Source organism: Macaca fascicularis, chromosome 7 (assembly GCF_037993035.2).
Source record: "Macaca fascicularis isolate 582-1 chromosome 7, T2T-MFA8v1.1".
NCBI lineage: Eukaryota > Metazoa > Chordata > Mammalia > Primates > Cercopithecidae > Macaca > Macaca fascicularis.
The window spans coordinates 89,082,900-89,108,522 of record NC_088381.1 but is presented as its reverse complement, the minus strand read 5'-3'; the positions used below and the strand labels follow the sequence as shown (position 1 = coordinate 89,108,522).

General features: G+C 40.6%; 1 protein-coding gene and 1 pseudogene across 20 annotated transcripts in view; one reads left to right on the top strand and one right to left on the bottom strand.

Moving 5' to 3' along the window:
• CHD8 (chromodomain helicase DNA binding protein 8) overlaps positions 1-25,623 on the top strand; it is a 67,990-nt gene that overhangs the window by 23,345 nt on the left and 19,022 nt on the right. For 11 of the 20 annotated variants that reach the window (XR_012415525.1, XR_012415524.1, XM_073996904.1 and 8 more), the window contains 15 exons: positions 1,102-2,159; positions 3,664-4,035; positions 4,746-5,131; positions 6,129-6,243; positions 14,581-14,763; positions 14,846-14,914; positions 15,457-15,512; positions 16,024-16,141; positions 17,459-17,542; positions 20,473-20,610; positions 21,641-21,762; positions 21,916-22,159; positions 23,408-23,584; positions 24,525-24,668; positions 24,925-25,180. Coding sequence is in view for 18 of the 20 variants with exons in the window: in XM_073996904.1 (XP_073853005.1) it covers positions 1,317-2,159; positions 3,664-4,035; positions 4,746-5,131; positions 6,129-6,243; positions 14,581-14,763; positions 14,846-14,914; positions 15,457-15,512; positions 16,024-16,141; positions 17,459-17,542; positions 20,473-20,610; positions 21,641-21,762; positions 21,916-22,159; positions 23,408-23,584; positions 24,525-24,668; positions 24,925-25,180 (3,307 nt within the window). In the remaining 2 variants the exon portion in view is untranslated. Of the gene's footprint in view, positions 1-1,101; positions 2,596-3,663; positions 4,036-4,745; positions 5,132-6,128; positions 6,244-8,931; positions 8,984-14,580; positions 14,764-14,845; positions 14,915-15,456; positions 15,513-16,023; positions 16,142-17,458; positions 17,543-20,472; positions 20,611-21,640; positions 21,763-21,915; positions 22,160-23,407; positions 23,585-24,524; positions 24,669-24,924; positions 25,181-25,623 lie in introns of those variants that run through there. The other 9 variants (XM_073996906.1, XM_015453538.4, XM_045396123.3 and 6 more) reach the window with 3 other exon arrangements.
• LOC102141346 (eukaryotic translation initiation factor 4E-binding protein 1 pseudogene) lies at positions 9,288-10,737 on the bottom strand (annotated as a pseudogene).

Sequence of the window (25,623 nt, the reverse complement as noted above, 5' to 3'; positions counted from 1 at the left end):
TTTTATATATTTAGTATGGCAATTTTCCAAGCATCTTGAGAAGTAGGCAACTTTTTACAATTTGCACAAAGTAACCATTTGGGCCTTCAGAGGATATAGACAGACTTAGGTCATTATAATAAAATATTAAATGTAAGTGCTTTAAATAAGGTATAAACAATGGTGTGGGTATTCAAGTCATCACAAGTTGCTCAGTTGTTAAAGGGTCAGAGGTTCAGGGCTCACTTAATGGATTCGAAGACCTTTGAGGGTTGGTAGGATTTTAGCTGCGAGAGATTATTGGCGTTGGGATGGAGAGGACGTGTTCCAGGCAGGAAGTACAGCATCATAAGCAAAGTCACACAGGTAGGAATCGCATTAAGGGAATTGTATAGTCTAGTTGGACTGGAATGTAAGATACATATAAGAGATGGTAAGAGAGGAAGTTGGGAATGTAAATTGGAAACAAAATGTGGAATCCTTTGCAATTGACATTTTTTATCTTAAATATGAGAAAGGTTTCTTGAGAGGGAACTTGAGAACAAAAACCCTATTATAGATTAATATGTTAACTATAATGAAGGTTGCAAAACTTCCTGGGTAAAATTGTATAATCAGCTTGGTGAGATTGTACTATGAGCCTTGGTTAAAGATGGTTATTTTTGCCAATAGTAAGTAAAAATATATAAAACACAAGAAATATTTATAAAATAGAATATATCCAGAAACCTTTATCTGTAGAGTCACTGTAATTCTTGTGTCATATTTTTGAGTTCTACTAACTTAAAAACTGAAAATAGAAGGTAAATGAATTTAAATTTTATCTTTACCAAAGAATAATAATCGTTAAACAGAGAGAGACAGCCATATGCTCTTGACAGACAGAATCTTTAAAGTTTGTAGGTGTAAGTGCCCAAGAGGGGGTTGTTATTTTTCTCTTTTAGTTTTAGTTTTGAAGCAGAAATATGAGTGTTCTTTCTGCTGTATGTCCGTCCTCAGATTTCCTCACATTTCCCTCTTATATTCATGCTATTTGATATTAAGAAAGTACCTTAGAAGGAAAAATTTTCTGAGATCACCAACTTTGCTTATTTTTCATTTGTATTTGTATTCCTACAACAGGAGTTCCACCATCTTCCTCTGAAGACCTAGCCATCTTGCTCCATGAAGGTCAGGACAATCTGACATGCACTTGTTTCTTGCCTCTATACTTGAAGAGTAGTCCTCTTACATTGTGTACATTTTTTTCTTAATAGGGGAGGGGAGGGGAGAGCCAGCACCCCCCCTCCCCTTCCCTCCCTAGACCTTGGAGAAATACCCTCCATTACTTTCCCAAGATGGCAGACCCCATCATGGATCTGTTTGATGACCCAAATTTATTTGGCCTGGACTCTCTGACTGATGACAGCTTTAATCAGGTCACACAAGACCCCATTGAGGAAGCCCTTGGACTGCCAAGCTCTCTGGACTCCTTGGATCAGATGAACCAGGATGGTGGAGGTGGTGATGTGGGGAATTCATCAGCAAGTGAACTGGTCCCTCCACCAGAGGAAACAGCTCCCACAGAACTTCCCAAAGAATCCACAGCTCCAGCTCCAGAATCCATAACCTTGCATGATTATACCACTCAGCCTGCCAGCCAGGAGCAGCCAGCCCAACCTGTCTTACAGACATCGACGCCAACATCAGGACTTTTGCAGGTCTCCAAGAGCCAGGAGATCCTGAGCCAAGGGAATCCTTTCATGGGTGTCTCTGCCACAGCTGTCTCCTCCAGTAGTGCTGGAGGGCAGCCACCTCAGTCAGCCCCTAAGATTGTTATCCTTAAGGCCCCACCGAGCTCCTCAGTCACTGGTGCCCATGTGGCACAAATTCAGGCCCAAGGTATCACCAGCACAGCTCAGCCCCTGGTGGCAGGCACAGCCAATGGTGGAAAAGTCACTTTTACCAAAGTGCTAACCGGCACACCCCTTCGACCAGGTGTTTCCATTGTCTCTGGTAATACAGTGTTGGCCGCCAAGGTCCCTGGGAACCAGGCTGCTGTTCAGCGCATTGTCCAGCCCAGCCGACCAGTAAAACAGCTGGTCCTCCAGCCAGTTAAGGGTCCAGCTCCTGCTGGAAACCCTGGGGCCACAGGGCCCCCACTGAAGCCTGCAGTTACACTGACCTCTACACCTACCCAGGTGACTTGAGTGAAAGGGGGAGGTGAATTTTGGTTTCATAGAGGGCCCAGCAACTCTTTGAGAGAGAGCGAGCGCATGAGAGCTTTCTCTGGGAAAGCCTATTTAAATTCCATCTTTGCTTTTTATTAGTTAGTGTGACAGCCACATACTTAGTACTTGCTAGGTGGAAGCAGTTAATGTTAACAAGTACTTGCTAGGTGGAAGCAGTTAATGTTAACATATTTTTTGAGCTCTTACTACATGTTTACATTGTACCTAGCTGGTGCTAAATAAGACAAACACAGTCCCTGTCCTTACAGAGCTCACCGTCTGCCAGGAAAGACAGATATTAAGCAACAGTTCACAATAATTGTGTGATAAAGTTTTATGAGAAATATGGGATGCTATGGGAACAAAGAAACATCTTTGAAGAATTATCTTTATATTTGCAAGACTTGTAAGAGCTATTTATATCTTTCTTGTATTATTACTAAGATTGTCCCCCTCCTACTTTGCTCAGTGAAAGTGTTAATTTCTAGTGTAAGAAGGTAGAGGCTCTAGCATCTGAATAAAGGGCCAAAAGAGTTGGTGGGGGTGGGGGCGCAGCATTGAGATAAGTAGGACTAGCCAGGCACAGTATCTCTCACCTGTGATCCCAGCTACTCAGGAGGCTGAGGCAGGAGGATTGCTTGAGGCCAGGAGTTCAAGACCAGCCTGGGCCACAGAGTGAGACCCCCGTCTTTAAAAAAAAAAAGTAGGTCTAGTGGGAAGAAGCTACAAGGAGGCAAATTTCAATTCAATATAAGGAATTTTGTATTAATAGGTTTCCATAAATGAACTGCTGCATTAGAAGATAGCGTTTCATCAGGAGTTTTAAAAACATAGCTTGATACCTACTGAGCAGAAGCATTATAGAAAAGATTCTGTCAGGACAGCTGATAGTCCCAGCGCTTTGGGAGGCTGAGGCTGGAGGATCGCTTGAGGCCAGGAGTTCGAGACCAGCCTGGAAAACATAGACCTCATCTCTACAAAAAAAATAAATAAAAATTAGCTGGGCATGGTGGCATGCACCTATAGTACCAGCTACTCAGGAGCCTGAAGTGGGAGGATCACTCGAGCCTAGGATTTCTGGGCTGTTGGTGTGCTATGCTAATCAGGCGTCTGCACTAAGTTTGACATCAATATGGTGACCTCCCAGGAGCAAGGGAAACAAGGTTGCCTAAGGAGGGATGAATTGGCCCAGGTTGGAAACGAGCAGGGCAGCACTCCCTTGCTGATCAGCAGTAGGGTTGTGCCTGTGAATAGCCAGTGCACTCTAGCTTGGGCAATACAGCGAGACCCTGTCTCTGAAAATAACAAAAAAGATTCTATCAAGACAGATAGGATGATGAACAAAGTGAATTGTACTGTGTCTTCTGACCCACAGTTTTTATGATTCTAGGATGAAGAAAACTGGTGTAAATATTTCAGAGTATACAATTCTTTAATGTTGTACTCCTCTTGCAATTTCTTTTCTTCACTTTAGGGTGAATCGAAACGCATCACGCTGGTCCTCCAGCAGCCACAGTCTGGAGGTCCCCAAGGACATCGGCATGTTGTGCTAGGGAGTCTACCAGGCAAGATAGTGTTACAGGGCAACCAGCTGGCAGCCCTGACTCAAGCCAAGAATGCCCAAGGGCAGCCTGCCAAGGTAGTAACTATCCAGCTGCAGGTGCAGCAGCCACAGCAAAAAATCCAGATTGTACCACAACCACCATCATCGCAGCCACAGCCCCAGCAGCCACCCTCAACCCAGCCAGTGACTCTGTCCTCTGTACAGCAGGCTCAGATAATGGGACCAGGACAAAGCCCAGGACAAAGACTTTCAGTACCAGTCAAGGTGGTACTGCAGCCGCAGGTGAGAGACTTACATAGTAAGGAAAAGAAAGAAAACAAAACTACTTAGTCCATTGCTGTTGCCCTCGGTAACCACTCTAGTTTTGTATCTCTGAACTGAGATGCAGACTTAATTCTTTCATCCCTGGAAACCTTATTTTAATTATATTATTAAAAGGTTAGAGAGGGATTGTTGGGTTTGGGATATGAAGTTATTTAGTATGTATTTTTGAATTGTTCCATTTACAGTCTTTTCCTAATATTATTGTGAAATGAAAATGATTTATGATATCCTTTAAATGATATTTCAGAAAGGATATAAAGAAATAAGTGATCAGTCCTCCTCCCACCCCCGCCACCCTTGCCCCCCTCTGCCCCCCAGGCAGATAAAAGGTAGGCCAAGTGTAGAATTTGAATTTTTTTACTGTTAGGCCAGAGCCCAATTTTGGATATATTAGTTGTAATTTTTCTGAAGTAATGGAGATGTGTATTGATGGAAGCATAACAAAAAGATACTGAAGTTTATTTTGGCAGAATTCTTGCTTTTTCTCACCCCTCTCCCACCAAAAGAATACATTTTAAAAAATAGGTGTAGGTTCGATAAGATTTAGTCTGAGCTTGGTTCTTGAGGGATTAAAGAACTAGTTTCTAGCCCCCCTGCTTCACAGCTGGATTTTATTTAGGCCATTTAACTACAAGCAAGTTGAAATTGTAGTGTCTTTATTTCTATAGGCTGGCTCTTCCCAAGGGGCCTCTTCTGGGCTCTCTGTAGTTAAAGTTCTAAGTGCCAGTGAAGTGGCAGCTTTGTCATCACCAGCAAGCTCTGCTCCTCATTCGGGGGGAAAGACAGGAATGGAGGAAAACCGCAGATTGGAACACCAGAAGAAGCAAGAGAAAGCAAATCGGATTGTAGCAGAAGCCATTGCGAGGGCCCGTGCCCGCGGTGAGCAGAACATACCTCGAGTCTTAAATGAGGATGAGTTGCCCAGCGTTCGGCCAGAGGAGGAAGGTGAGAAGAAACGCAGGAAGAAGAGTGCTGGGGAGAGGCTGAAAGAGGAAAAGCCAAAGAAGAACAAAACATCTGGTACCTCCAAAACAAAGGGCAAGAGTAAGCTAAAGTGAGTACTCTTTGCCATTTTGATGGGACATTTGAGGGCAGAGCACTCATTTATAAAATGGGTTGAGGAACTTACATGTATTTACTAGCTACATAGTTCAAGGTGATCTATTATAGAAAATAATAAGGCCTTCCTTTTTTCTGTCCTAATGCTTACAGGATTTGTTAAATGGAAAATTGAAATTAGCATATTTTAAGAGGAAAACACGAAGGCACAGGAAAGATAGTCACTGTGTTGGGTTTTACCTTTAAAAGCTGTGACTCTGCATTCATATATTTGTCCTGATTTTGTATTACTGTACTGTGAAAGAGATTTCTCACTACCTCCTACCACCCACATCAGTAAAAAGAGAACTACTGGAAACATAGCTGTCCTGTTCTTGCATCTCATCTGTAAATTGGAGATTTTAGCATCTACCATTAACTTTAAGCAGTGTTGACAGAAAAGTGATGGCTTGCCACATAATCTTGTCATAATTGAGTGTCCTCTGTTTCCCTTCCATGTCTTGTATCTTCTTCTCTCTTACTAGCTTTTACTCTCTGGGATTCTTCAGGCTTTGGGGTGCAAATATAATAATGCTTTATATTTGTACCGGATTTTTCAGCTTTTAAAAGACAGTTTTATATTTCTTATTTGAGCCTCAGTAACTGTCAGGACAAGTATTATCTCTCTAATATTTACAAATAATGAAACTAATGCTCTTGTAGTGACAGAAGTGGAACTGCATCTTAATCTGGTATTTATTCTTCTATCTTGTGCTACCTTCCTTCAGATATTTGTGAACACAGTAATAAGGATTTGTCAAATATGGTATAACGGTCAGTCAGTGGTTTACAAACCCTAATATCTTCTTTTTTTCAAACACCCTATTTAGTAGCTGTGTGTCCTATTGACTGTCTGGAAGTTTTGTATGTGATTGTTTACATTAATTATGTTTTTTTTACTGCTAAATTTTCTTTGCCTTCGCTGAAAATGAATTTGGTTTTTTCCTTTTTAGCACCATCACTCCTGTAGTGGGTAAGAAGAGAAAACGTAATACCTCATCTGATAATTCAGATGTGGAAGTCATGCCTGCACAGTCACCTCGAGAAGATGAAGAAAGCAGCATTCAGGTAAAAGGATCCCAAAAGAATTTAGTAGGAAAAAAAACATGTTTAATTATGGCTAACCAAACCAAGGAGATATTGAGAGATTGTAAGTCTATACACATTTCTTCGGTTTTTCTAAACTGGACGTAGGCCTAAAAGGTCAATGGACCTGGTCAATGTCTTTTTTTCTGTTGTTGTTGTTTTTTTTTTCTTCTTCTTGAGACAGAGTCTTGTTCTGTCATCCAGGTCTGGAGTGCAGTGGCACGATCTCAGCTTACTTCAACCTCTGCCTCCCGGTTTCAAACAATTCTCCTGCCGAAGCCTCCCAAGTAACTGGAATTATAGGCATGCACCACCATGCCCAGCTAATTTTTGTATTTTTTTAGTAGAGACCAGGTTTCACCATGTTAGCCAAGCTGGTCTTGAACTCGTGACCTCAAGTGATCTGCCTGCCTTGGCCTCTCACTGGTCAGTGTCTTTAAATTATTTTTTTAGGCAAAGAGCGTATTACTATAAAAATAGCGATACTTGCCTGGACGTAATGACTCACACCTGTAATCCCAGCACTTTGGGAGGCCGAAGCAGGTGGATCACCTGAGGTCAGGAGTTGGAGACCAGCCTGGTCAACCTGGTGAAACCCCATCTCTACTAAAAATACAAAAATTAGCCGGGTGTGGTGGTGGGTGCCTGTAATCCCAGCTACGCGGGAGGCTAAGGCAGGAGAATCACTTGAAGCTGGGAGGTGGAGGTTGCAGTGAGCCGAGATCGTGCCATTGCACTCCAGCCTGGGCAACAGAGCGAGTCTCTGTCTCAAAGAAAAAAAGCAATACTCATTTTCTCAAATTCCAGTGTTTCAAATACTAAGCAAATCGTATGAAATCATGCTGCATGATTGCTCTTCTGGCTGGGTCAGAACTTGACTCTCTCTTCGAACTCTCCAAGAATCCCTTTGGCTTACCTTTTCTACACTTCAGGATTCTGACTCTGTGAACTAGGGTAGTTAAGGACAAAGTTTCTTCCTATGTTTTGAAGATGAGAGACATTGGAAGAGACCAAAAGAAACCAGACCAGAAGTGTAGGCTTCCATCTCTGATTTGTTGCCTTATGGCAGGCATCTCTGATTTGTAGGCTTCCATCTCTGATTTGTTGCCTTATGGCAGATTCAAGCAGTTGTCCTACCTCAGCCTCCTGAGTAGCTGGGATTACAGGTGTACTCCACCATGCCCAGCTAATTTTTGTAATTTTTAGTAGAGACAGGGTTTCGCCATGTTGGTCAGGCTGGCGTTCAACTCCTGGCCTCAAGCGATCCACCCGCCTCAGCCTCCAAAGTGCTGGGATTACAGGCAGGAGCCACTGCACCTGGCTACATTTCTTTTTTTATTAAAATAAATTTCCCAATCCCAGGTACTCTGTTATAGCAACACAAAATGGACGTGATTTGTTAAAACAACTTGTTTTTTAAGTAAAGGTTAAATAAGGATTAGAGGATTATGCAAATAAAGTAATAAAGTATTTGTTAAAAACAATGAAGGAAATTTTTAATAATACAAAATACACAGAGATTACTAAAATTTAGAAAGTGGTCTGTTAGTTTGCTAGGACCACCATAACAAAATACCACAGACTAGGTGTCTTAAACTATGGACATTTCTTTTTTCTTTGTTTCTTTGTTTCTTTTTTTTTTTTTTTTTTTTTGAGACAGGGTCTCGTTCTGTCACCCAGGCTAGAATGCAGTGGCGCAATCTCGGCTCACTGCAACCTCCACCCCAGGTTCAAGTGATTCTCCTGCCTCAGCCTCCCGAGTAGCTGGGATCATAGGTGTATGCCACCACGCCCAGCTAATTTTTGTGTTTTTAGTAGAGATGGAGTTTCACCATGTTGGCCAGGCTGGTCTCAATCTCTTGACCTCAGGTGATTCACCTGCCTTGTCCTCCCAAAGTGCTGGGATTACAGGTGTGAGCCACTGCGCTCGGTATGGACATTTATTTCCTTATTGTTCTGGAGGCTAGAAATCCAAGATCAAATGGTCTGCAAGTTTGTTTTCTCCTGAGGGTTTTCTTGGCTTGCAGAAGGCCACCTTCTCATTGTGTCTTCACGTGGTCCTTCCTCTATTTGTACACATCGCTGGTGTGTTTTTGTGTATCCAGATTTCTTCCTTCCATAAGGACGCTAGTCAGATTGGATTAGGGCTCAAGCTGGTGGCCTTATTTTAACTTAGTGAATGTTTGAAAGCCCTATATTTCCAATTTCCCTAATACATTCGCATTCTGAGGTCCTGGGGTTAGGGGCTTCAACATGTGGATTTGGTGGGGGGATACAATTCAGTCTATGACAAGTGAGAATGACAATATTGGCAGTGAAGTTAAGGAGCAGACACTTAGACACAGTTGATGGGAATGTTAATTGGGACAATCTTTTTGGCAAGTTGGTGTTTCAATATATAGAAAAATTTAGAATGTTAATTTCATTTCACTCAATGATTCTGCACCTAGGAAATTACCTTATGAATATGTTCTCAAAAGAATGCAGTGATATATGTATTGTAGAAATATTTGCAATAGCAAGAATGTCAAAAAAATTAGATGTCCATTGGTGGAGAAATAGTTAAGTAAAATTGGCAATATTCATGCAGTATCTCTTTTTAATGTTTAAAGTATGTATGTGTGTCTGTGTGTGTACATATATGTATATGCATCAATTTTTTTCTGGAAGGATATACAAGAAATGGATAAGAATATGTATCTTTGAAGAGAAGGGTTGAATGGTAAGTGGGTCATGGTTATTGTACTTTAATTTTTTATCCTTTGGCCCTGTGTGAAATTTTTTTAACTTGACTATTTACTATTTTATTTTTCAGTTTAAAAATACATATATGAGGCCAGGTTCAGTGGCTTATGCCTGTAATCCCAGCACTTTGGGAGGCCAAGCAGGCAGATCACCTGAGGTTGGGAGTTTGAGTCCAGCCTGACCAACATGGAGAAACCCTGTCTTCACTAAAAATACAAAATTTGCTTGGCATGGTGGCAATGCCTGTAATCCCAGCTACTCTGGAGGCTGAGGGAGGAGAATCGCTTGAACCCGGGAGGCAGAGGTTGCAGTGAGCTGAGATCATGCCATTGCGCTCCAGCCTGGGCAACAAGAACAAAACTCCATTTCAAAAAAAACAAAAAAAAAAAGTGTGTGAGAAAAATTACAACAGTGCAATAAAGTAGACACTGTGAAAAGTTTCCTAGAACCCAGCCTCACAGTCTCCCAGTTCTCCTCAGAGGTAGCCTCTGTTACCAATTTCTTGTATATCCTTCTGGAAATATTTCTTACTTTCATGAACACTCTACTTCTACTTCCACTAAACATTAGTATTCCATACCTACTCTTTTCTACTGTATGTTTTCCCTAATGATATGTCTTGGAGGTTGTTCTTTAGTGGAAAAGATAGATCTACCCATTCTCCTCCTCTACTTTCTTTTAGGAAAATTTTCAGACATACACAAAAGGAGATTTTTAATGAAGTCCCATGTTCCCATTCTCCCACTTTATTATTTATCAACAGATGACTCACTCCCCACTGTCCTTACTTCCGCTCTAGTCCTGCCCGCCTTTTGGATTATTTTATTTTTTCAGACAGGGCCCAACTTTTGGCCCTATGGCGAATGAAAGTGGCTTTTATTTCCTCTCTTGTGGGAGGAGGGGGAAGGGAGCTTTCCCAGAAACATCAACCTAAAGAAGGGATGGCTGCACCCCCAGAGCTCAGGGCTCAGGGCTAGAGGAGCCGATCATTGGATTATTTGGAAGGAAGGGCTCATTCTTGTCCACTTCCTGGCACTCCTGGCACTCTGCTGCAGGGTGTGCTATCTGGGGTCACTCCCCTTGGGGCAGCAGCTCCCGCATCAGCAGAGGCACTAGGTCACTAGGAGATAATCTGCTAGTTTTCACAAAGAGGAGGGGGCAGATGCCCTGAGAGAGGGAGAGAAAGCTGGAGTGGCTGACCCCATGTCCCACGCTTGCCCAGTGTGATAACTTTCATAAGGCCTGAGTGGTGTGATCCCTCCCAGGAAGGCCTGGTGGGGCCCATAGGCAATGCGCGATCTGATGGCTGGTCCTTTAAATGTCCATCTCAAATAGCGATTCTTCATGGCCCACCCACTTAACCCACTTATCTTCTGGGCTATTGCACAGGTGGCTCTGGCTGGCTTCCTTTGGGAGCTCATCACTGGCAGGGCTGGTGACCCCAGGAATGGTGGACAGATCTCTCGGGGGTATTTTGGTCATGGGTGAGTTCCGGCACTGCAGGAATTTCTAGTCGTAGATGATCCTGGTACCTCCCGGGGTGGTGCTGAAGAGTGTGCGGCTGGGGGGTTGTGCTGTAGCTGCATGCCTTTACCCAGCACCACCCAGCGAGTGGCAGGGATGGCCCGGCTCTGGGTCTGGCTGCAGCTGCCGTCCCTGGACATGATCTCCAGTGCACAGCACCCAGGATTTTTTTCTTTATTTTTATTTTTTGGAGACAGAGTCTCTCTCTCGCCCAGGCTGGAGTGCAGTGGCACGATATTGGCTCACTGCAACCGCTACCTCCCGGGTTCAAACAATTCTCCTGCTTTAGCCTCCGGAGTAGCTGAGACTACACGCACATGCTGCCACGCCCAGGTAATTTTTTGTATTTTTAGTAGAGACAGGGTTTCACCATGTTGCTCAGGCTGGTCTCGAACTCCTGAGCTCAGGCAATCCGCCCGCCTTGGCCTCCCAAAGTGCTAGGATTACAGACATAAGCCACCACTCCCGGCCCACCCAGGATTATTTTAAAGCAAATCTAAGAACTTGTTTAAAGTGTTTCCTAAATTTTTGTTTTAAAAAGGTCATTTTAAGAATACTATATGATGGATGTGATAAAAATCCGGTCATCCAGAAATATATAAAGTAAAAAGTAGAAAATATCTTCTAGAAATACCCTCTAGAAATAATTTAGTTTATGTATCCTCCCAGACTTTTTTAAATGAAGTAGAATATACATATCATAAAATATGCACAAATTTTGTTTGTATAGTTTTGACAAATTTATCCAAGTCACTTCACCAAGTGAAGAAAATGTTTTCATCATCACCACAGTAAGTTCCCCTGTATTCCTTTGTAGTCAGTTCAGTTCCTCACTCCAGGGCATAGGCAACTAACTGCTGTTCTGCTCTCTCTTACCATAGATTAACTTAGTCTATTTTTTTTAACTTTATTTATTTATTTATTTTTTATATATTTATTTATTTTTTGAGACAGAGTCTCCCTCTGTTACCCAGGCTGGACTGGAGTGCAGTGGCGCCATCTTGGCTCAGTGCAAGCTCCACCTCCCGGGTTCACGCCATTCTCCTGCCTCAGCCTCCCGAGTAGCTGTGACTACAGGCGCGCGCCACCATGCCCAGCTCATTTTAAAAAATTTTTAATTGAGACAGGGTTTCACCATGTTACTCAGGATGGTCTTAATATCCTGACCTCGTAATCCACCCACCTTGGCCTCCCAAAGTGCTGGGATTACAGGTGTGAGCCACCGTGCCCAGCTATTTTATTTATTTTTTGAGACAGGGTCTCACTCTCACCCAGGCTGGAGTGCAGTGGTATGATCTCGGCTCACTGCAGCCTCCACCTCCTGCACTCAGGTGATCCTTGTGCCTCAGCCTCCCAAGTAGCTGGGATTACAGGTGTGCGCCTCCATGCCCAGCTCATTTTTTTGTATTTTTAGTAGAGACAGTGTTTCACCATGTTGGAGAGGCTGGTCTCGAACTCCTGACCTCAAATGATCTGCCCGCCTTGGCCTTCCAAAGTGCTGGGATTACAGGTGTGATCCACCATGCCTGGCCTTGAACTTTAAGTAGTATCATACAGTATGTACTTTTGGGTCTCACTTCTTTCAGCATAGTTTTTTGCTGTTCTTTTTCTTCTGCCCACACATCAGTGAGAAAGGCATAATGTTTTCGATAATTCATCCATGCTAAATAAATGAGTAGTTTATTTTTTTCTTCAGTAATATTTGACTTTATGAATATACAAACATGACTTTGTAGGACTCTGTAAGTTTTCCAAAGTGATTATGTCGTTTTATACTTCACCAGTAGAGTTCCAGTTGATACACATCTTCAACATTTGGTATTATCAATCTACCCCATTCTTTTTTATTGATATATATACGTACGTCTGTGTGTGTGTGTATATATATCTATATATATACTTTTTTTTTTTTGAGATGGAGTCTCGCTGTGTTGCCTCGGCTGGAGTGCAGTGGCGTGATCTCGGCTCACTGCAAGCTCCGCCTCCTGGCTTCACGCCATTTTCCTGCTTCAGCCTCCCAAGTCGCTGGGACTACAGGCGCCCACTACCACACCTGACTAATTTTTTGTATTTTTAGTAGAGACGGGGTTTCACTGTGTTAGCCAGGATGGTCTTGATCTTCTGACCTTGTGATCTGCCAACCTTGGCCTCCCAAAGTGCTGGGATTACAGGCGTGAGCCACTGCATCTAGCTATTTTTATATTTTTTATAAAATAGAGACAGGGTCTCACTATCTTGCCCAGGCTGGTCTTGAACTCCTGGGCTCGAGTGATCCTCCCACCTCAGTCTCCCAGAGTGCTAGGATTACAGGTGTGAGCCACTGCATCCATCCTGCACTCTTTTTTAATAGTTCTATAGTATGATTCAGTTTTAAGGCTATAGCATAATTTATTGAACCAGTCCCCTGTTGATGGGCCTTCAGGTTTTTTCTGGTCTCCTACTCCCACAAGTAATGCTCCAGAGATTTGTGCACAAATGCAAATTTATAGGATAGTATCTTTGAGGTGGAATTGATAGGTCAAAGGGTGTTGCCAAATTTTTCTCCATGAAAGTCGTGCCTATGTGTACTTTTACCAAAAGTGTATGAATTCTTATTTAAAAATATTTTGATCAAACTTGCTGATTTTTGCCAGTCTCTTGGGTGAAAACAAAAATATAAAATTTTTAAATATAAAATTATATTTGTATTGGTATAAAATTAATTTTATACTAATCGGGTTTGCTCACTGCAACCTCCACCCCCTGGGTTCAAGCAATTCTCCTGCCTCAGCCTCCTGAGTAGCTAGGACTACAGGCATCTGCCACCATGCCCATTAATTTCTGTATTTTTAACAGAGACGGAGTTTCACCATGTTGGCCAGGCTGGTCTCAAACTCCTGACCTCAGGTGATTCACCCACCTCGGCCTCCCAAAGTGCTAGGATTACAGGCGTGAGCCACCACTCCCAGCCAATTTAGTTTTGTAGATAATTAATCTTTGTGTTTTCATAAATGGGATCTTTTATTATATTTTCTGGTTGATTATATCTATACATAGAAATAATTTTTAAAAATTAGTTTTATACCATTCAAGTTTACTAGTTTCAGTAGTTCTTTCATTTGATTCTTTGAGGTTTTCCAGAGAGAGAATCATAATTGAAAAATAATTTTATCTCTTCTTTTTTCCCAATTTTTTTTTTTTTTTTTTTTTTTTTTTGAGACGGAGTCTTGGTCTGTCATCCAGGCCGGAGTGCAGTGGTGCGATCTTGGCTCACCACAACCTCCACCTCCTGGGTTCAAGCGATTCTCCTGCCTCAGTCTCCCGAGGAGCTGAGATTATAGGCATGTGCCACCACACCTGGCTAATTTTGTATTTTTATTAGAGATGGGGTTTCTCGATGTTGGTCAGGCTGGTCTCAAACTCCCGACCTCAGATGATCCGCCTGCCTCGGCCTCCCAGAGTGCTGGTATTACAGGCATGAGCCACCACACCAGGCCTCCTTCCCAGTTTTTTATCATGAGCTGGAAGTGTTACTTAAATTACTTAATTAGAAAATGTTTAATTCAGCCACTTGAAAGAATAAGGTAAATCTAAAATGTATATGGAAAACATTTCCAGGAAATATTAAGTAAAAAAGTAAGTGGCAGAACAGTACATACAGTGGATTCTGTTTATTAAAACAAAAAGCCTTTAGAACTAGGACAAAAAAGCAAAAAATGGAAAGAAAATATTCTTGCACCTTCGCACTTCCGGATTGCTTCTAGTGTGAGTTGTATTGCACCCTGCAGCCTAAGAATCCAGTTTTGATTTCCCAGAGCTTCTTGCCACTAGTGGACAGGTTTTTCTCAGTGGATTCTTGGCCTTTCATAACGCAGTTAAGCAAATTAATATATGATCGATATGTAGAATAAATCACATTGTTTGACAAATAATCTCCTTATCATCTTTTGGTTTGATTTTTCATGAAAATTTTGGAGTAAAATCGAAGTATATGACCACGAGCAAATAATTTTAAAAGACTTCTCTGTGAGAGACCTAACCAGTCACTCTTAACTACTTTGTGCTCTACAGAAGAGACGCTCAAACCGCCAAGTTAAGCGAAAAAAATATACCGAGGACCTGGATATAAAGATCACAGATGATGAAGAAGAAGAAGAGGTCGATGTAACTGGTCCCATAAAACCTGAGCCTATCCTCCCTGAACCAGTGCAAGAACCAGATGGCGAGACTTTGCCTTCCATGCAGTTCTTTGTGGTAAGCTGTAAACTCAAGTAATTTCAGAGGATTGCCTTGCTGATCACAATCATCTGTTGACTGACTGCATCTTTTGCTGCAGGAGAATCCCAGTGAAGAAGATGCAGCCATTGTAGACAAAGTGCTTTCTATGCGGATTGTGAAGAAGGAGGTGAAGGCTTTTTAATTTTTTTTTTTTTTTATAGACAAATTCTCACTATGTTACCCAGGCTAAAGTGCAGTGGCTATTCATAGATATGATCATAGCGTACTGTGAACATCTGGGCTTTAGCTGTTCTTCTGCCTCAGCCTCCTGAGTATCTGGGACTACCATTGTGCACCACTGCGCCTGGCTCTTCTCTGTCTTAATATTAACCCGTAATGCTATGTTCACAGGCTTTATTTAATGAGCACCTTTGGATGTCAGATATATTGCTAGGGTCTAGTTGTGAGAGATCATGGGGGAAAGTTAGCTAGAAAACAGGAACTGCTTTACTGGTGCTTCTTTTATTTATCTGTTTAGAGTGGGTAAAGGCTTACTTTTTCCAGCTATCAGGCCTCTATTATTGAAGTACCAGACTAGTTCCTTAGTCTCTGAGTTATTAATATATTCAGGGATTATTGGTGTGAAGTTCTGAAATGTGTGGTTAAAATTAAAAAGTTCATTCTTTTACCAATAAGGGACTAGTAACTAATTTATTTCTTTTTTCTTAGCTTCCTTCTGGACAATATACTGAAGCAGAAGAATTCTTTGTCAAGTACAAGAACTAGTACGTTATCTGTGCAAAAAGCTTGTCACCCCAAATTCCGCAGGGTGGTAAAAAGTTCTCCTGGGTATCCTGGGTGGGAATGTGTCCCTTTTTTATAGTCTTGTAGCCCAGATTGCTATTTTTAATGGGGAAAAATGGCTATTCAGAGAGAAATTCAGGAATTGACATGACTCTTATTATTTCCTTGTAGGTAAGTGGAGTGAGGGTGGTTCCTGATAAAATGTCTTGTGATTCTCTTTACCTTAGTTTAGCACTAAGATCTTGCTACTCAAAATATGGTCTTCTGTGGATCAGCAGAATTAGCATTACTTGGGTGCTTTTTAGAAATGTGGGCTTTCAAGCACTGTGGTTTGTATACAAATTAGAGTTTCAGAAGCACTGACCTAAGAGACTCTTTCCCAATTTAAGCCTATATTTGTTATGTCTGCTTCCGACTAATCCCAAAATTTCAGATAGTAGCCTGCCACCTTCTTTTACTTGCACCATGACTGGATTTTTCCATCCCCCTTAGCTCCTATCTGCATTGTGAATGGGCTACTATCTCCCAACTAGAGAAGGATAAGAGGATCCATCAAAAATTAAAGCGCTTCAAAACCAAAATGGCTCAGATGAGACACTTCTTCCATGAGGTAATTAGGAAGAGGTATTGCCTGTCATTTCTTTCATAGAAGCACAAATTACTGGGGTTGTCAGCCTTAGCTGATTCTTCAAAATACTTGTAATTGGTTTGTATATATGGGTGTAAACTTTTAATTTTGGTCATTGACTTTCCTTACTTAACTGCCGTTACATTGTTTTCTTAGGTTTAAATATGTTTCATTTATTAGTTATAGGGTATTTTGAAATTAACTTCCTCAATGCACATGAAGTATTTTCAAAACTGATGATACACTGACTGCTGGTCCACTTGAGGCATTCTTCCTCTAATGTCTATCTTTAGCTCTTGATGGTTTCTGTAGACCTGTTATTAAGAGAGAACATTTATTTTCTCAAATTTCTAATCCAGTGTGATTAGAAATAGGGATAAAGGAGCTTTAATTTCCAATATCCAGGTTTACTGATAAACACTGGAGCAAGATGAGTGAAGAAATATGTCTGTTATATTTGCAGTGTTCATGCTTGATAAGAGTAGTTTTGGTTGTATGTTGCAAGTAGAAGAAAAAGTGGGATGGATGGACAAGTGAAAGAGATGAAGGAATGGAAATAGCATGTGTTTAAACCCTTGAAAAAGTTCAGGTATGGCGCTGGGTGCAGTGTCTCACGCCCGTAATCCCAGCACTTCAGGAGGCCAAGGCAGGCAGATCACTTGAGGTCAAGAGTTTGAGACTAGCATGGCCAACACGGTGAAATCCCATCTCTACTAAAAATACAAAAATTAGCTGGGCGTAGTGGCAGGCTCCTGTAATCCCAGCTACTCGGGAGGCTGAAGCAGGAGAATCACTTGAACCTAGGAGGTGGAGGTTGCCGTGAGCCAAGATCACACTACTGCACTCCAGCCTGGGCAACAGAGCAAGGCTCTACCTCAAAAAAAAAAAAAAAAAAAAAGAAGTTTAGGTATAAAGCAGAGTAGAAAAATCATTGCGGGAGATGTAGAATCAAAGGAGGTCTTATTTTAAAATTTGAAATATGGAACATATACGTGTATTTATGGCAATGACTCAGTAGAGGGATTTCTAAGAATATAAGAAGCAATGGACACCAGAGCATATATGGAGAGAATGACCTCTGTTAGAAAGAGACACTCATTGGTAACAGGTGAGAAGTTGGGTATAGACTCCGGTAAATTCATAGGATTTGATGTTATGAAAAAAGGGAACGCCCATCAGATAGCTTCTAATTTCTTTAAAAATTTTGAAGTAGGATTCTCTGCTAAAGGTGAGGTAGAAGAGTGGGTTTGCTGGACAGTGATCTTTTGGTCTTATTGTTTGGTTTCATAACTCATCTAGGATGAAGAGCCCTTTAATCCAGATTACGTAGAGGTGGATAGGATATTGGATGAGTCTCACAGTATTGACAAGGACAATGGGGAGGTGAGTTGTTGAGGCATGGAGTAACGTGACCATCCTCTTACATTTCTGCTGGTGGGTTTGTCAGTCCTTTCTTTTTCAGGTGTGGCTGCAAAATCCCTTGGACTGAAAAGGTATTTCTAAATTTTTCTGTGGAATCCTTTGAAAGATAATGGGAGGTAAGGGAGTAGGGAGAGATGCTAAAAGGAAAGTTTTCTGTAAAGTCAAACATGTAGAAGCTAAGTACAGAAAAGTCATTCACCTTGATTTCATTTTTCCTCGTATTTTAAATGCGAGACTCTTGACATACAGTTGGAGGTGGGGTGTGGGGCAGGGGAAGGGGATACTTCACAAATTCCTAAATTTATGAATATAAAGATACTTGTACAGGCTCACTCCTAGCTTTCTACAAATCATGTTCTTGAGAATGGGCTACTTACTGAACTCACCATTAGTTAAATATCTCATTTGTCATTAAAACAGATCTGTTGGCCAGGCGCAGTGGCCCACACCTGTAATCCCAGCACTTTGGAAGGCCGAGGTGGGCAGATCATGAGGTTGGCAGTTCGAGACCAGCTTGGCCAACATAGTGAAACCCCATCTCTACTAAAAATACAAAACGTAGCCAGGTGTGGTGGCGCACGCCTGTAGTCCCAGCTACTCAGGAGGCTGAGCCAGGAGAATCTCTTGAACCCAGGAGGCAGAAGTTGTGGTGACCTGAGATCATGCCACTGCACTCCAGCCTGGGCAACAGAGTGAGACTCCGTCTCAATTAAAAAACAAAAACAAACAACAACAAAAAACCAGATCTACATTTGAATCTGTATTGTAATTAGTTAAGTTTTTTCTTTTTGCTTTTTCTTTTTTTTTTTTTTTTCCCCCTTTTGAGACTGTCTTCTCTCTGTCACCCAGGTTGGGGTGCAATGGTGTGATCTTGGCTCATCAATTGCAACCTCCGCCTCCCCGATTCAAGGAATTCTCGTGCCTCAGCCTCCTGAGTAGCTGGGACTACAAGTGTGTGCCATCATGCCCAGCTAGTTTTTATATTTTTAGTACAGACGGGGTTTCACCGTGTTGGCCAGGCTGGTCTTGAACTCCTGACCTCAGGTGATCTTCCCTGCGTTGGCCTCCCAAAGTGCTGGGATTATGGACGTGAGCTACCATGCCTGGCACCTTTTTCATTTTTAAATGGTCATCTAGGTCTTAGCCACCAGTGAATTCTTCTTTTAAATTTACTTTTAAATTTTTTTAGGCTATAAACCATCATTTTCTTAGAATTTGTCACTTTATTTTTACTTCTAGTAGGACTTTTTGGTTTAGCTTAGCAGGGTCATAAAGAAAATTTTTATCACATCTGACGCTTTATACAGTAACCCAGTAGAGAACAGCAGAACCTTTTTAAGATGTTAGTGTTGAGTGGGTGAACTGGGCTTTTTCATGACTTTTTCAAGTGTCTTGATCCTCCCATACATCATTCTAATAGGACCTCTGAGTTAAATTCCAAAGTTTATTCTACTTTATAAGTCTTCAGGTTCACTCAGATAGTCAGAATCTTAGATATCCAGGACCCAGTATAATTCATTGTCTTTAAATCCGAACAAGCATGCTTCATATAACATATTCTGCTTTTGAAGTTGGGGTGGTAGTATCGTGTATGTGTTTGTGTGAGTTGAGTGGAGAATGGGCTGGATTTTAGGGCAGGTTGTTAGCTATTTTTAAATTCTCATCATTTTTCAGGATCTCAGCCTTTCCAGCCTTGACAGTCTTATGCTTTTTATCATACCTACCCTTCTAAAAGCAATTGGCCTTTAGTTAGGCCCCTTTGGAATGTCTTGCAAATGACATAACAGATGATAATGTTTTCATACTCTAATACTATAATTTATGCTCCCAGTATTGGCTAATACTATTCTATATACCCATTTTCCCCCTCTCTGCAAAATAAGTTTGTCATCCATTTTATATTACCTAATGGTGGAAATAAATATTACAATAGATATTATGCTGGAAATGTGTGACCTGGACAAATGGCTTTATATAGAGAGTGACTTGAGTTACTATGTTAAAGAAAAAGGTAAAAGAGCAAGCAGCTGGATCAATTCCAGAGATTCAAGATCTGTGACTACATTGAGGCACTTTCACATATTTTCTTGGCTATTTTAAGTTTTCTATGAATTGATAATTAGAGATTCTTGTTGATTACACTAGGCCCAATCTAATCCTTGCTTTATACTTTATAAGCCAAAAATGGAGATGCAGTAAGTGCAGTGATCATCTTGAATAGTGAAAATAGGAGCCGTTTACCATTAGTCACTGCTCCTTCACTTTCAGTGGAATACCTACATAAACTAGTACTTACTGTAGTTGAACTTTTTAGCATTTTCTCTTCTTCTTTACTTTTATTACCTCTTTTTGGTGATAAACTCTTGTTAGCTCCTAGCTTCCTGGGGCTCACAAGGACATTTCTTTACCACCATATAAGTGCTCTTGAGGTGCATCTGCACTGAGCTCTAGGGGCCCAGAAGCCAGTATATGATGATAGTCCTCATCGTAAAGGTAGCCTAGCTGCCACTGTGTCAAATTTGGCTCCAGGAGAACAGTATGGCACAGAAACATGTCTTTTAATTTCAACATGGTATAGGAAAAGATTAGCCTTTTTTTTTTTTTTTTGTCTGTTTAGTTGATGAGGATATTGTTTTAGTGCTTAGTGTTCTAGAAACTAGTGGGTAGAAATTTCCTTTTAGAACAGATTCAGATAAATTGCTTTGAAGAATGATCAAAGCCATATAGTGTATTAGAAGGTGAACCTTTGGTCGGTGTGTTTGGCCTGACTTTTTCAACAGCTTTTAGGTACTGATACTTCGTGATCTGATTTTACAATCAAATTTTTATTCTTTAACCAGCACAGAGAACACAGAATCAGTTTCTTAAGGCTTTGGTTTCTTCTCTCCTAGCCTGTTATTTACTACCTGGTGAAATGGTGCTCTCTGCCCTATGAGGATAGCACATGGGAGCTAAAAGAAGATGTTGATGAAGGCAAGATTCGAGAATTTAAACGGATTCAGTCAAGACACCCAGAACTCAAAAGGGTGGTAAGTATATTTGCATTGGAGTATAAAGACCTACATAGGAAATGATTTAATTTTTTTTCCCCTATGGAATTTTTTGTTGTTTTAGCTTTTTATTATGGAAATTTCAAATATATAAAAATTGAAGAAATGGTATAATGTACCCATCACCCACTTAACAATTATCAGTACACATCTAGTCTTATGTCATATATTTTCCTACCCATTAATTCCCGTTTCCCAGGTTATTTTAAATCAAATCCCAGATTCATTTATTTCATCTGTAAATATTACAGTGTTTTTGCTAAAAGAAATAATACCATTATTACACCTAAAAAAATGTAATCATTCTTTAATATCATCAAGTCACTGGTACCAGTCATTGCATACATTTCCCTGATTGTCTTCTAATTTTTGTTAAATTATTTAAATTTGGTTCTCAATAAGGTCCATATATTGCTATCAGTTAATATGTCTCAAGTTTCTTGTAAGCTCCCCCTTGATCTCCTCCTCTCCCTCCATTATAATTGTCTCATGAAGAAATCAGGTGATTTGTTTTGTAGGATTTTCCATAGGCTGAAGTTTGCTAATTACACTACTCTTGGTACTTTTTTACATGTTCGCTGTCCCTGATATTTCACATGAATGCTTAGGTTTAGAGCAACACTGTACAATAAAACATTTTAGAGCTGTGCTGTCTAATACAGTAGTCACTAGCCATGTGTTTTATTTGTTTGTTTTTTAACATTGTAGAAAGCTCTGTTAGACATCACTGTTCTACAGGCTTGATCAGATGTGAGAGGGAAGCCAGTAACTGCTTCATAGATGGTGGTGTGTACTTCCATCAGGTTGTGTTTTGTGATGTTGTCAGCCATTTGTGATCATTATGGACCCATAAAGTAACGTTATGAACTCATGAATTTAAATATATTTGACATGTTTTAATCCAAACAATGTTGTTTTGAATTGACTTTAACTATTAGAACTTACCTAGTTAAGTCTTACCTTTTTTTAGTGTCTCCACTCCATTTATTCAAACATCTTGTTTTTTTAGAATCGTCCACAGGCAAGTGCCTGGAAGAAATTGGAGCTGTCACATGAATATAAAAACAGAAACCAGCTACGGGAATATCAGTTGGAAGGGGTCAATTGGCTGCTCTTTAATTGGTATAACAGGTAAAGGAAAGAATGGGCCCATAAGATGTAAGCTTAGTTCTGGGATTATTTTTATTTGTTTTCTATTGAAACAATTTCTTCCTACATACTCTATTTTTTTAAAGATAGTATCTTTTAACTGTTTTTTTTTTTTTTCCCATGGTGAATCTGCAGGCAGAACTGCATCCTGGCTGATGAGATGGGATTGGGCAAAACTATTCAGTCCATTGCCTTCTTGCAGGAAGTATATAATGTGGGCATCCATGGTCCCTTCTTGGTCATTGCCCCACTGTCCACAATTACTAACTGGGAGCGAGAATTTAATACATGGACAGAAATGAACACTATTGTGTACCATGGCAGTCTGGCCAGCAGGCAGATGATCCAGCAGTATGAAATGTACTGCAAAGATTCACGGGTAAGTTGTATGTCTTGGGAATACTATAGCTTAGAGAAAGTTAGCCAAGGTACCTGGTATTTTAGGGGCTATATATGAATAGAAGATTTTTATCGAAAGTCTTAAATATGCCTATGGAAAAATGCCTATGGTTTAAGGCATTTTTATACAGCAGTGTGCAGGGCATTTTTTTGACTTTGATCAGTAGAAATTCTGATTTTATTTGTGAACATACACATTTTAAGTAGAATTTTGTTAGCATCAATGAATTGTAATCACAGTATTTTATAGAAATTAAATTCCTTTAGCCACTTAATCCGTGTGGTGGTGAGCTTATTTCTTTTCCCCTTTTTAGTCTCCTGAAATTTTCATCAAAATCAGTTTCTTTTTCTAAATGGTCAGGCGTGGTGGCTCATGCCTGTAATCCTAGCACTTTGGAAGGCCGAGGTGGGCTTATTACCTAAGGTCAGGAATTCGAGACTAGCCTGGCCAATATGGTGAAACCTATCTCTACTAAAGAGATAAAAATTAGCCAGGTGTGGTGGTGGGCACCTGTAATCCCAGCTACTCAGGAGGGTGAGGCAGGATAATTGCTTGAACCCAGCAGGCAAAGGCTGCAGTGAGCCGAGATCATGTCGCTGCACTCCATCCTGGGCGACAGAGTGAGACTGTGTCTCAAAAAAGGAAAAAGATCAGTTCCTTTTTCCGTGTAAATTTGAAAACAAAATTGGAACTACCTATCGTGTATTAGCATGAATTTTATGGTTTTTCTACTATTAGTTTTCTTTTTTTTATTTCTACCAAATCAAATCTTCTCGTCATGTTTTGCAGCTTTTAATTTTGTTAAAATGATTTCGTTCTTTTGTCAATTTTTAGACATCAGCCAATATTATGTTCTGTATTAGCTATTTTCATTTTTATTATCTTGTATGTTTCAGCATTGTCCAGCAGTTGTGGATTTCATTGTTAATCAACAAAAGATCTAGGGCAGAGATACATGAGCTAGGCATACAGCAGAGTAAAAAATGTCTAGCCTCTCATTCAATGAGTCTGTCATTTTCCCAAGAAGCTGAATATGTTGAGGAAGCAATGTTTCTTACATTCAGTGATATGGCACTATTTTTCAGGAAGATAAACAGCGGTGGAGGTGGGTGGTGGTGCAGTTTGTATTTCCTATTAAACATGCCTTAATATAGACAAGTAATTCAGAAGAACTCCTCATTTAGATACATTTTAGGTTTTTTCTGACTCTACTGCCTTCATGCTTAGGGACGCCTCATCCCAGGCGCATACAAGTTTGACGCTCTGATCACCACTTTTGAGATGATTTTGTCAGATTGTCCTGAGCTTCGTGAAATTGAGTGGCGTTGTGTTATCATTGATGAAGCCCATCGACTGAAAAACCGTAATTGCAAGCTGCTTGATAGTCTCAAGCACATGGACCTGGTGAGTTCCACACTGACTTGTGGGCAGAAACAACTGGAACTCACCTTAATTCCTTGTGGTATTAAAATAATCCTAGTTTAGCAGAGGAGAAGAAAAGTCTGAATCTTAGTATTGAACAGTGGGGATGACCCATGGGAATGGTAACCTGAAAATCATGTAAAAGTCATACATTTTAGAATTGGGAAGTTTAGTGATAACCAGAAGGAAAGGTAGGAAACTATATTGGTTACCTATTACTACATAACAAAATACTCCAAAACTTAATGTCCTACAACAAGTATATTTTTCATGATCTTCTAGCTCAACCACTTAGGCTGAGTTCAGCTAGTTGGTTCTTAGGATGCTGTTGCCCGGAGTCAGTATTGCTGCAGCTGGCAGTTGATGCTGGTTCTTATGTGGAGCACCTGGGTTCCACATGGCCTCCCATCCTCCATAAGCCAGATTGAGCTTCTTTGTGTGGTAGTCTCAGGGCAATATTCTGAAACTCAGTGTCACTTCCGCTACATTCTTGTTCTGGCAAGTAATAAGGCAAGCCTCGGGCTGAACCTTGATAGGAACAGCAGCAAATTAATGACCATATTTAATCCAGCTCAGTTACATTCCCTAGAGGACAGCAGATTTTAGAATATCTGTGGAGAGTTGAATATGGAGAGACATATGTAATTGGAATAAACATGATCTGAATTACTGTTTTTAAATTTGCTTATAATATTTATGTTATCTCAATACATTAATGTCAGAGGGATTTCTTGAATGCTTTGTGTTTATCGAAAGGGGAGAAATGGAAGAAAAGTTAATGGACCAGTGATCTGGTCCATTCTCATCATTTTATAGATAAAGAAATTAAAGGTTATATCTGTTAAAGATTATATACTTGGTAGGAAACCCCAGAAGTCCATCATGTTTTTTAATTTTATTCTTTTGTTTCCTCAATTGCTAGGAACACAAAGTGCTACTCACAGGAACACCATTGCAAAACACTGTAGAAGAACTGTTTAGCTTGCTTCATTTCTTGGAACCGTCACAATTTCCCTCAGAATCAGAGTTTCTCAAGGACTTTGGGGATCTCAAGACAGAGGAACAGGTAAGAAATCTATCTGATGAGGTACTAACTCAGGACAAAAAAGATGAAGTTTGTACAAGGCAGACATCTGTTGTCATGGGTATCTCAAGGGCCTTTCTGAACTCCTTATAACCTTGTGCCTACATCATTTGTGGCATCATCCAAAGTATACATTTCTTAGATAATGGAAAACTGTAATTTTTCCATGTTTCTACATAATGTGAGAATGTTTGCCCTCATATTATTGATTTCTTTTTCTGTCTGTAATGGACTACAGGTTCAAAAGCTACAGGCCATTCTTAAGCCAATGATGCTGAGAAGACTCAAAGAGGATGTTGAAAAAAACTTGGCACCCAAACAGGAAACTATTATTGAAGTAGAGCTGACTAACATCCAGAAGAAATACTATCGGGCTATTTTGGAGAAGAATTTCTCCTTCCTTTCCAAAGGGGCAGGTCATACCAACATGCCTAATCTACTTAACACAATGATGGAGTTGCGCAAGTGCTGCAACCACCCATATCTCATCAATGGTGAGGGAATTCTTGGTATATACCTGAACTTCTGAGTACCTGTGTTTACTTTCTAGATGATACTCCTTGGGGACAGTGAATGCATTGACTCATCCAACCTAATTTGGGGTGGGGACTGAGGAATGGGAAATGGTTCCCCTTTTTAAAAAGAGATTCTAAGCCTGGGCAACATGATGAAACCCCACCTCTACAAAAAATACAAAAATTAGCCAGGTGTGATGGCAGGCATCTGTGGTTCCAGCTACTTAGGAGACTGAGCTTGGAGGATCGCTTGAACCCAGAAGGCAGAGGTTGTAGTGAGCTGAGATCGCACCACTGCACTCCAGCCTGGGCAACAGAGTGAGACCCTGTCTCCAAATAAAGTAAATATAAACAATTCTTATTTGGAATGTTTTTCCTCTAGTTCTTTCTACCCCTTTGATCCTGCATAATCTCCAAAATTA